Source organism: Poecilia mexicana, unplaced genomic scaffold (assembly GCF_051168715.1).
Source record: "Poecilia mexicana isolate PSO_F unplaced genomic scaffold, ASM5116871v1 scaffold_15, whole genome shotgun sequence".
Taxonomy (NCBI): Eukaryota; Metazoa; Chordata; class Actinopteri; order Cyprinodontiformes; family Poeciliidae; genus Poecilia; species Poecilia mexicana.
Genome location: NW_028263384.1, coordinates 20862898 through 20874716, shown reverse-complemented (window position 1 = coordinate 20874716; position 11819 = coordinate 20862898). Strand labels below are relative to the sequence as shown.

Genomic DNA, 11819 nt, shown 5'->3' with positions numbered 1-11819 from the left:
ACACAAATCTATTTTGATGTAAAGAGGAGAAGAAAGAAAAACAACAAATAATAGAACACACTTCTTTTGTTAAGTCACATCTTCTCAAAAGGGAACAAAAAACAAAGCAAAACAAAACAAAGAAAACATTTATTTACAGAGCTTAAAACGATATCCAATATACATCATAAATATTCTTAATTTCTAATTCATGATTTATGATTCCCTGCTCTAAATTTTGTGCAGTTATGCTTAATATAAGCAGATCAAACAGATTAACTAATTTTAAAAAAAAGCATTTTATTCTTTAGTAGTAAACTGAGATTTGTTTAGAGGCTGATTCAAACCTCTGCTGGTTCTTCTTATAACACCGTGAAATACTCCACACAATTTGTTTAAAAAAGTTTATTCCTTCTTAAAGTAACAAGAGGTTACTCAAGAGAAGGTCTCAATCAATCCTCAGTGACCCTCTAATCAAAGGGATGGAGGCGTGACGGGGGTCCAAGCTGAGGGCAGCCGGCCGTGGGGTGAAGCTTCATACTGGACAACGTCCTGCACCTCTGTGGCGGAGCTGCCGTCATACATTGGAGAGGCAGAGGGGGGCGCTGTGGCGGAGTGAGGCAGACTGGGATAGTGACTGGCCGATCCTCGGAGGAACTGGGAGCCGAGGCAGCTGCTTAACCCCCCGTTCTGGGACACTGGAGTCAGCGGGGAGTTACTCACAGACCACAGGCTGGTGTATTGACTGGAGACACAAACACGCAGCAGCAGCATCAGTATCAGTATCAAATGAAACATTGCAATACGACAGATAAAATCTTTTTTTCTCTCACTCTAATATATTATTAAATCTTATAGTCCAGATCCCTTTTTTTTTACTTGTTAGGTTATTTATTTACAATTTTGTTGACATAAACAAATGTTTTGAATGAAAAGAAGTTGTTGGAAAAAATACTACTATATATGGCTGTTACCTCATCTCTAATAATATTGTACATTTCATATTACTGTTTAAGTCAAGCAATTTTGCGCATTAGACAATTCTTTTACTTCTCATCCATAGCCACGCTGTTGTTGCTGCACCATGTATTATTACACTGTCTTGAGCTGAAGTGGGTAGAGTACCCAAAGATTATACTCAAGTAAGAATAGCAGCACTTTCTACACAGTTTTACTCAAGTAAAAGTAAAATTTAACCATCCAAGATATTACTTAAGTAAGAGTAAAAAAAGTTTAGCAACTCAAGTATTCAGTAGCTGATCAAAACATCATTTAATATTTAAAAATACATCATCTGACATCAGAAAATATAAAGTTATGTGGAAATGTTGGTATTTTAAAGATTAAAATGAAAATAATTTTAAGCTTCATGTTTTATTTTGTAGTTTTAACTAAAGCTGCACCGCTTGTACATACATATTATCACTTATGGCATTTGTAACCATCGTTGCATATCTTTTTCTTTTTATTCATTTCCTTTTTCCTTATCTGGTTTATGTTTCTAAGTATAAATAAGGAAATAAAGATGGGAAGGCAGACCTTGAGTTGGCTGCAGAGGCGGAGCTGTGAGTCATGGACATCATGCTGGAGTGGGTCGGCATCTGCAGACTGGACCAGTTATCATGGCTGGGGAGCATCGATAAGCAGGATGATGAGTTATCTGAATATCCAGCTGCAATAGAAAAAACAAAACAACTACAGTTTTACTGCTTTCAGCTTCATGTTCCAGAAAATAAAAGGAAGAATATTTTCTGTATATTACAAATATGAGGACAGTTATCGCTAATTCTTGGTTAGGCCTTCTCTGAAGCAGAGTTGTAATAGCTTTTCCTTATTGATTATGGGTTTTTTATTTATTTCAGTTAACAAAAATATCTTCTCAATTTCAGTTTTTTTATTTTGTTAGTTTTAGTATAAAGAATAATAACCTTAGTCTGAAAACAAACACTTTACAGCTCTGCTGTTTCAAACACACAAAGCTAGGAGGAGTGTGGACGATCGATCAATCAATCAATCAAATTTTATTTGTATAGCACATTTCAGCAGCAAGGCATTTCAAAGTGCTTTACATAATTAAAATAAAAACAGCATGTGAGAAAGAGATTTAAAAAACATCATTAAAACATAAACAGTGAGAAAGAGAAATAAAAAGCTGTAGAACTTTAGTTGAGACGCCGTCAACTGGGACTCCAACCCTTTGGACTTTAGTCAAAACGCCGTTTGACAAGGACTCTAACCTCTCGGACTTTAGTCAAAACGCCGTTTGACAAGGACTCTGACCTTTTGGACTTTAGACAGAACACCGTTTGACAAGGACTCTAACCTTTCGGACTTTAGTCAAAACGCCGTTTGACAAGGACTCTAACCTTTCGGACTTTAGTCAAAACACCGTTTGACAAGGACTCTAACCTTTCGGACTTTAGTCAAAACGCCGTTTGACAAGGACTCTAAGAGTGACGATAAGAAACATTTTGTTAAAGTTTCTTGTTATGTACATCTGGATGCAGGAGGGACTCACTGGGGGAGTTGGTCCGATGGGCGTACGGGCTGCTGTAGGGCGCAGAGCGGTGGCTCCTCAGACTGGAGTAACGCTCACAGCCGTGGGAGGGCGACAGGGCGATGGGACTCCCAAACTGGCTGTGTGGACTGGTGGGGGGGCAGAGGGTTCCCGTGCCGTGAATAAACCAGCTACCCACTGGCTCCACAGAGAAGAGGACACATATTATCAGCACTATAAAAAACGGAAAGTATAAGTTAAAAATGTAATTTAAGAAAAGATTACATTGGGAGTAACCAGACTGGGGATTCTCATTAGCTTCTTCCCTCATGTCTTTGTGATCATTCCTGCAAAAAAGAGGGAGTAGTTTGCATATTTTGCCTTTACATCAATATTCAGGTAAAAATTTAAGTTTAGCCTCATTCTTACCTTTCCTTTGCATCTAGAAAGGCCTTGGCAAAAGGGTTGTACTTTATTTTTAGAGCTGTTATCTGAAATTCAAGTGGACACGAAGATCTTTACAAGCGCAAACTAAACGTGTGTTTTGTGCAAACACTGCTAGCATGATCTGATTTCTTCCAGCGACAGTTTTTGTTATATGAGACATGGCTGACCGCCCAGGGCACCATGGCCCGGAGGGCACCACGGAAAAAGAAAAAGGCAAAAGGCAAGAAACTGCTTTAAAAATACGAGGTTAAACCAAAACATGTATTTACACAAACCTCTTCATTTTGGTATGCTGTTACTGCGATGAACTGCGTCTCTAGGAAGGAGTGGCTGGTGATCATCCTGCGCGGGCCTCCGACCCTAACGATGTGGATACGTGGCTCGTATTTGTGCAAAGAATTTAACATAATCTTAAGAAAAGTGAACAAAGCAAATAGAAATTACTTTTGATTAAATCATAATTTATTCTTGTATTTCATTGTTTTATTCTTGCATTTTAAAATGGAAAAGAGAGAGTACACTAAAGAAGTGAATTTTAAGGACAAATATTATAATTGGCAAACTTTAAATCTAGCATGTCAACTTGTAATTGTAATGTAAAAAATTTCCCTACCAAACCAGCATAAGATGATTGGACTGCTTACATACATTGTATTGTGTACAAATTAATGTAATAAAAAAAATGTAAGAATGATCATAAAACTCAGAAGATTTTTGTCTTCAGGCAAAATTTTTTAATTTGTTTTATGGCCAAACTTAGCCCAGTGCTAACGCTACAGTTAAGCTAAGCTACCGCTAAGGTTAAACTCGTTACCAAGCTGAGATTAGTAAAACTCAAAATCTATTTTCAAACTTTGTGGTTTAGAAATTTTTTATGTTGAAGCAAGAACTTAAGTTTGTACCCAGTACAGCAACAGCACTAATGCTAAACTGAAGCTTTCTTGCTAACACTTTAGTCAAACTGAGCTAAGTTCAGCAAGAATACATGATTGTTTTCTGCTTTCCAACTAGCTTAGCGACAGCATTAATGTTAACACCAAACCTGCTAGCAACCAAGCTTAGTGAAAGTTATGAATTTTAATAAGACTCATTTGAGAAGTGTCTGTGTCAAACTTGATGGCAAGCTGAGTTTTGTCAAACTACCAGCTGTATCAAAAGTTGTTGTGACAAAATATGCTTTGGTGAGATAATTTAAGTTTTCATTCTGCTTTAGCTTGCTTAGGAACCCTGTTAAAGCTAAGGTCAAACTTCCTAAGAAATTGAGCTTCTTCACCCTGAGGTAGAATAAAAACATCCTGGCAGAAACTGTGAAGGAAAAGCTTTTAATGCCACCTTGTTAGGATTTGATAGCAGTGGGCAATTTGACCACTGCTTTATTAATATTTCAGTGATGTTTTAAGCCTCTTTTTAAAGTAAAAAAGAGCACAAGTGATTTAATGGAAGAAACAAAAATAAACAGACAAGCAAATTAATAAATAAACAGAAAAAATATTGTAGCAAATCAATGAACCCTGCTTTCTCCTCTTTTAAATTTATATTTACACAATTATGACGTATTTAATTAAGACTATAACTGCACTAAAGACTGCAGCTGTGAAACTGCATCCTTTATTGGTCAGGTGTATTGATCTGAATTTGAGAAACAAAAATGTCATTTTGGATTGATTAATTCAGAATTGCACTGTTGTTTATTACCTGTTAATTGTGCAGGATCTTATTTATAAAATACAAAAGTTACAAACAAATTAAGTTTTTATGTAATTAAATTGTTCCGAGTAAAATTATATGGATATCAGTTAGACTTTAATAAATTACATTTTAAAAAGTAAATTTTAAAAATAGGATGGGGTTTAAGTATTCAACTTTATCCACCAGATAATCATAGAAATGTATTAGTTTCTTTCTATTTTTAATGAATGACATTATAAAGTTCAGTTCTCACCAGGCATGACATATAATTGACTTTCTGAGTTTTTTAACACACAAAATGGCAGTTTTGTATGTTAAATCAGAAAAACAACTCAAAAAAACATTTTTTTTTTCAGATTGGATTCCAATTAGATTTTGTTTTATGTGCAAAGTAAAATGTAAATAAATTGCTTCATCCAAGAAAATTGCACACAAAATCTTTGTCACTAAAAATTATCATGTATGCTTATATCTTTTTTTACAGTTTCTTTTTACGAATGTCATTTTTATTTCCACTATTTACCTTACATAACAAATATCTGAACATTTTTAAAACTTTAAACCATCAAAGTCGAGTTTTAATTTTTAAGTCCTTCTCTTTCTATATTGGTTTTCTTTTTTTTTTCTTTTTTCACAAAAAGTTGCACTTTTGAATTCTGTTGGGAGGGATGGATCATCCGAGCCCAGCAGGTCAAAACTGTCAACATTTATTGTGTGATTTTTTTTTTTTTTACAGGAAAAACTTTATAAAGTCGTGAACAACGTGTTTTTGCCCTCTCACTGCATGGGGGGGCGAACATAATCACGAGTGGAAATCAATAAAACAGGACATTTTGAAAGCACGACAAGAACAGAAATCAATATGCAAATTGATAGATCAATTTAATTGATAAATTGCAACAGCTTGCTTCAGCTCCACGTTTACCTGACCTCCGCCGTTGAGCTTGTTGGTGAGTTTGACTTTGCTGAAGGAGACCGGAGCCTTCATCCAGTGAGCCCCGAAGTTTGGAGAGTCTGGGTGGATGTACACGCAGCTGGGGGTCTGGGGCTCTGGTTTACCTCCCGGCACCCACTCCCCGTTCACGTACTTCCACCTGTGGTTGTCCGCCGACACAAAGTCCAGCAAGAAGGAATACATGGCGTTTGGGTCCAGTCCTGAGACGTTGACTTTCAGAACCGGGAACATGCGCCTTAAAGGAAAAAACGACATAAATACCAGTAGAACAGATCGATTTATCAATCTATCATCCATCTATCTGAGGCTCACCTGCCGTTCTTTGTAACTATCATCTCGTTTGTGAGGTCCTTAAATTTTTGCCACAGCTCCCGTTCATCCAGGGACACTTTCAGGTCCCTCTCGGTGGGGTCTCCCTTCTCGCTGCCGGCCTGCAGCTCACTCTCCACCGCACTGAGGAGGTGGTCCACCCGGTACTGAGCGGCCTTGCTGGGACACTCACCAGCGCCAGTCGCCATCAGGTCAAACAGCTCCAGATTTGACAATAACTGCGACTTTATGAGGAATTATTTAAAGACCTAAGCTGTTTTGTTTCCCAGGATGAGTTTCTGAATATATACTCGGATGAGCGGCTCCATGGCTGGACGGCTGTCTGGAGCAGAGGTGGTTGGCTCGTCTCCCCTTTGATCTTTGCGGGCTTGTCGCTGATTGGCTGAGAGCAGCCATATTATTCAGGGCCCACAGGATGGCAGCGATTTGAATGAAGCTTTATTACATCGACCTGTAAATATTGACACTTAGATCAAAGCCACACCTGCAGCAGCCAGGCCACTGCAGAGCTGACCAGGGCCAGCCTTCAGCCGCACAAGGTCCGAGGTTAGCCCACTTTTATTCATTACTTCCTCAGCTTCTAGTTAGCATTTAAAATAGTTCCTAAATGCAGTAGATTAAGTCGTTGGAGTTCCAAGAATGTTCTCATTTATTTATTTATTTTTGTTGTAAAATCTAAAATCAGTGATTTCTGAAAATCTAAAAATTTTCTAGTGAAAAATGTAAATTATAAGATTAGATTAAACTTTCAAAATACACCAAAGAGCACACTAACTCAAAAATGCTCACTGTAACCAATAACTAAAAATAGTTAATCTAATAAAATGTGGCAACATTTTGCTTTAGCATAACTGGGATAGTCCTGCACATGTAAAAATATGATTATTGATGATTTGAGACAATAAGTGCCTTGCAAAAATATTAATCTTTTCGTGTAAAGTTTTTCACATTTTGTCACATTATTTCCACAAACTATACATTTTATTGTGATTTTATGTCAAATACCAACTAATTTAATTTGAAACACTGAAATAAAATGAAATGAATGGGGCAGCAGTTTCTCTTTTAGCCTGAGAGCAACCCTTAGCATACGATAATGCTACCATGGTTTATATTAAGCGTGCTCATTTTACAGAATGTCCCAGTCAAAGTCCAGAACTAACTACAACTGTAGCAGACATCTCTTTTCAACCAAATATTATGCGCTACTTTGTGCAAAATACCAATAAATCACATTGCAGTTTGTAGTTGTAACCTGAAGGTGTAAATACGTCAGCAGTGCACTATTTTTTTGAGCGTAGGGACACGACTGTTTAGTCCAAGTGCCAATGACTTGTTTTAAATCACCGGATAAGAACGAGGGGGAAAAAAATCCTTCCACTGACAACAGTAAAACATAAGACATAATTTACTTCTGAGTAACACTACAGTGTCATCCTCATAAATAACAACTGTGTTGCCGTGGCGACCAGCAGAGAAAAAACAGAAAACAAACATTAAAAGCAGACATTAACGTAACGGCTGCATGGCAGCTTCCATAGAGCTCTGAGCTGTTGTTTTGTGGCTGGTTTATGTTACTAACCAAACCTTGGACGTCCTGTTCGTCCTGCCAGCAGAGCGAGTCTGTCTGTCTCTCTGTCCAACTGTCTGGACTGGAGTTCACAGCAGGCAGAGAAAAACAAATGCCACTCAGGTTAAACTCTGAAGTTTTTGGGGCATTTTTTCCAATTATGTTTCAGGGTGGTATGCAACCAGTCTCTGGAAAAGTAGATAATCCTACGTTTAAAGTTATTGTACATCTCAAGTATCCTGCTCTTCTCAAGAATCTCCCTGATTATCCAAGCTGAATGTAAGAGTCCTCTGGTATTTTCTTCTCCACTACACACACAACTCACTCGCAAATCAGGATTCTTGCTCTCCCGGGGTTGTAAAGTTGCAAATGTGAGGGCTTTTATCTGTGGGTGGCAGATATTACGATTATTTATCATTTCCTTATCCATTAATCGTTTTGTCATCAGAAAAGAGACCCCTTTGTGTAGAAGGTGAGGAAACCACGGTGTAAAAATCAAGGGTGTTATAACCAGTGCCATTTCAACAGTGCTGGTGTCCCAGTCGGCACCCGAGTCTTTTCCTTCAACACCATCACCCAACACCCCCCACCATGAGCCGGCCCTCAAATGTTTGCAGCATCATAAACGAACGTTATTGATCTATTTCTACAGCGTCAGCCAAAACCGTGGGTGTTTTTATTAGGATTTTATGTCTTTAGATTTTATGACTGTTCAGGAAGAAAATAAGTAAAGTGTTAACTAAAAAAGTAGTATGTATTTTTCTTATTTATTTATTTATTTTCCCTTAGTAATACTTTGTAGAATAAACTATTTCATTAATTAGCTTCAAGTCTTTGAGTTGTGGCTGCACCAGCTTTGAACTTAAAGTGAAACGAGGCAAAATCACAAAGTTTTACTAAACTCACAGAGGATTGAATGATTGAATAAAGAAAATCTCAAACACCCATAACGGGAGCTCAACCCTGGATGACTCTGATAAAGGCAGCAGAATGACTGAACTGTGCAACAGCTTTCAGTGCATACCTGGGGTAAGTAATATGCCTGCATGCCAGCTGGCTTTGACCAACGTGTTTGTCTTCTTCAGCACTCCTTCCAGCTCTTCCCTGTTTGCCTTTGGTCCATCTTCACACAGAAGTGAGAGAAGAGAGGACTCCACCAGCTTGCCCATGTATCTCAGCTCAGAAACATAACCCAGTCGTTTGTGCCTTTTCTAAAATGATCTTTCTGTTTAGTAAATGTTTCGGGTCAAGCAAAATAAATGCATAAAAAGTTTCTTCAGCTACACAAAAAATCTCATTAACTTTACCACAAAAATAATATATGTTTTCTAAAGGTTAGTCCTTTTAGTCACATCGTAGAGAAAGGTCATAGCAATTGCATACATAAGTCTGGGCTGTGATTATGCTACTTCAAAACCTTATTTTTTATCTATTTATTTATTTATTGAGATCTGGAGCTGACAAAGCACCACCATGCTACCATGTTTGATTGTTGGTATGATTTTTTTTTTCTTCTGAAATGCTGTTTTATGACGTAATGGAACAAACACCTTCCAAAAAGTCCTACTTTTGTCTTGTCAGTCCACAGAATGTTTTCCCAAAAGCCTTATGGATCCTACAGATGTTTTATTTTTGGGAAAATCTGAGATGGGCCTTTTTGTTCTTATTGGTCAACACAGTTTTCAGTTTGAAACGCTCCCATGGACCCAATTATTGCTCAGTCTGTGTCTTAATTTGCAAAGCCGTGAACGCTGACCTTAACTGAGGTCTGCAAGGCTTTAGTCACCGGTCTGGGTTCTTGAAACCTCCTAGATAAATTGTTGATTGTCCCTCTTGGAGTTATTTTAGTAGGGCGGTCACATCTGGAAAGGCCTACTACTTTAAGTTTAACATATTTTCTTCCTTTAACTTGAGTTGCAAAGACTTAGAAGTGTATTTGTAACCCTTTCCAGACTGAAAGGTGAATATGTTTGATTCTCATATGTTCTTGAATTTCTTTAGATTGGGGCAGCAGGTGTCGCTCTTTTAGATAATTTAGCTCATCAGACAGATCATATTTAAGTTTGCTTGCTCAGTGCTAAGTTGGTTTGAAAACTATTTTGTATATACTCATGTTGTCTTTGTCTGATATTGCAATTTTCTTTGATGATCTTAAACATTTAAGTGTGACAAAAAAGTTTAACAGAATAAATTTGCAAGTGGGCAAGCACTTCTTCACAGCCCTGTTTTACTTGTAATTAGCAAGTGACATAAAGCACGTCCCTTATTAAACACAAGATTGAAATATTTCTGTGTTTTCATTTAGTTTGGGGTTTGAGCCTCTCCCAGTTTGCAGCAACCTGGCTAACTTGATTTCTGTGATGTGTGTCACCTGCACACACGATTTGTTGTGTTGTTAAGATATTCTTAACAGCGTGCTACTTCTCAAGAGCAGCCATAGTCCTCTTCAGCTCGTACCCGACAACACAGCACACTCGGGTGACAACACACTTTGTCTGCTGGGTGCAAACTTGCTTCAGGGAGGACCCTGTAGCGTTTACTCACCAGACAGCTGCAGCAGACCTGTTCAAACCCCATCAGCTGCAGACAACACAGGTGGAGAAAAAGGATGACATGTGTATCCACATGTTCAATGCTAATGCTAACACTTAGCCTTAAATTGTAGACTAGTATGGGGAAAAACTGCCTTCAAATATAGCTAGCTAGCTTAAGTAGCCAGCTTAAATCTTCCTCTCATTGAAGTTTGTGTGAATAGACATGGTGTGTTCTAGTCTAATCTCATTTTGCAGACCTGTAAAGCACAGTTGTGAAATTCAACACATTAAAATGACTATGACCAGATGGCCACGAAGATAGCAAATTACTGCACCAAGTGTCCCATAAATCATCCCAGCTAATATTGAGCAAATAAAACCCGGGCAGGTTGGATGAATTGGCTTGTTATTTAAAAACCCAACCAGGGGATTTGCAAACTCTCCATTTGACTTCATCTCTAATTGCTTTTATTTTCGGTATTTCTCATGGACATGGGGAATGTGCTTATGGTACAGCCGGACGGTAGAGGCAGGAGGGGCCGCCGTCTCGTCATGTTTGTTTGTGGGGTCGATGGGATTTCACACCGAGAAGTTGCCAGATCAGCTCTTCTGTTTCTTTTTTTTTTTTTTACATTTCAAATTTCACATGCAGGTTCACAGCTCATACAGATTTTACACTGAAAAGTTTATGTTGTAAAACCAAAAGGAGAAGTTTACTCTTACAAATTCACAATGCATTAAGAGATAACATCAAAGCGTATTGGGAGCAAAAGCAAAATAGAAGTAAAAAACGAAAATGTTAGAGAAACATGCCTCTGAAAATTATTGCTTGTAAAGACATAATGATTGAGAAAGTTTTCTCAACTCAACTCCTAGGATTGATTAGCTACCATCCATAACTCCACTTGTATTATTAGTATTATTACACCCAGATCAACAGAATCAAAATGATTTTAATGATGGTACTTTTCAAAATGTAATGTTTGTTGCTGGTTTTCTCAATTGTTGACCGTATGGTGTCTTTTATGACTTTGTATTTATGTGTTTTTACAAAGTAAAGCGCTTGGAACTGCCTTGTTGCTGAAATGTGCTACATAAATACTTGATTGGTTGATTGATTGAAAAAGGTGTTAAATAGAAAAGATATACAGAAATATATATAAGTATAAACAATCAACATGTCATGATTTAAAGAGTTTCAAGAAGAGATTACAAAGTTGGGCTTTGCAGCTCCAGTGTTTCACTTTGAGAGTCATTATCTACAAATGGAGAAAACATGGAACAGTGGTTCTCAGGAGAGGCAAGCCTCACAAAATTAGTTAAGGACTCATTCAGAAGAAGACCAGAACAATCAGCACTGTAGATTTAATTTATTTGCGCATTTCATGTTTCCACAAGACTGGGAAAAGATGGCATCCACTGCCAAACAAGAACAGCACAAAGCCCTGACTCAGGTGAGTTGTAACATAAGTTTATTTATTTCACCTAACTTCATAAGTGAAAATTCACATTATTAGGATGAACACATTGAATGTTTTCCCTCCTGTGTCAAACTCCCCCAGTGTGCCCATGTGGTTAAGTCATGAGCTACAGAGCTGCAGCTTTCAGAAGAATTTTATTTGAGAGACAGTCGGAGAAGGACAGCGACAGAAAGTTGTGGGAATCAAGATTTTAAAGGGACCCTCTCTTGTTTCAGTGGCTGGGAAACAGAGCCCACAGAACAAATGAGAAGTAAACACGCAGCCACAGGAAGCCATTTACTGCAGCAGGGGCCAATTAGGCCCCAGCAGGTGTTCTGGACTGGGTCGTCTTTGGTCC

At 37.9% G+C, this 11819-nt stretch overlaps 1 protein-coding gene across 1 annotated transcript; it reads right to left on the bottom strand.

The window, feature by feature from the left end:
* Positions 1–369: 369 nt before the first annotated feature.
* Positions 370–6414, bottom strand: tbxtb (T-box transcription factor Tb). Its single transcript, XM_015010159.2, has 8 exons — positions 5880–6414; positions 5538–5802; positions 3199–3333; positions 2906–2967; positions 2762–2823; positions 2498–2674; positions 1519–1651; positions 370–724 (listed from the first exon to the last, which is right to left on the bottom strand). The coding sequence occupies exons 1-8, from the start codon at positions 6083–6085 to the stop codon at positions 454–456; spliced, it is 1311 nt and encodes a 436-aa protein (XP_014865645.2). The 5' UTR covers positions 6086–6414; the 3' UTR covers positions 370–453.
* Positions 6415–11819: the final 5405 nt, after the last annotated feature.

Bases quoted from the DNA above. Each gene is read 5' to 3' on its own strand.
- tbxtb (XM_015010159.2), bottom strand. From the start codon at position 6,085: ATGGCGACTGGCGCTGGTGAGTGTCCCAGCAAGGCCGCTCAGTACCGG. The intron at 1,652-2,497 runs GTGAGTCCCTCC...TTTCTATTGCAG, and splicing joins CCATCGGACCAACTCCCCCA to CTGGATATTCAGATAACTCA. The intron at 725-1,518 runs GTCTGCCTTCCC...TTGTGTCTCCAG, and splicing joins GCCTCTGCAGCCAACTCAAG to TCAATACACCAGCCTGTGGT.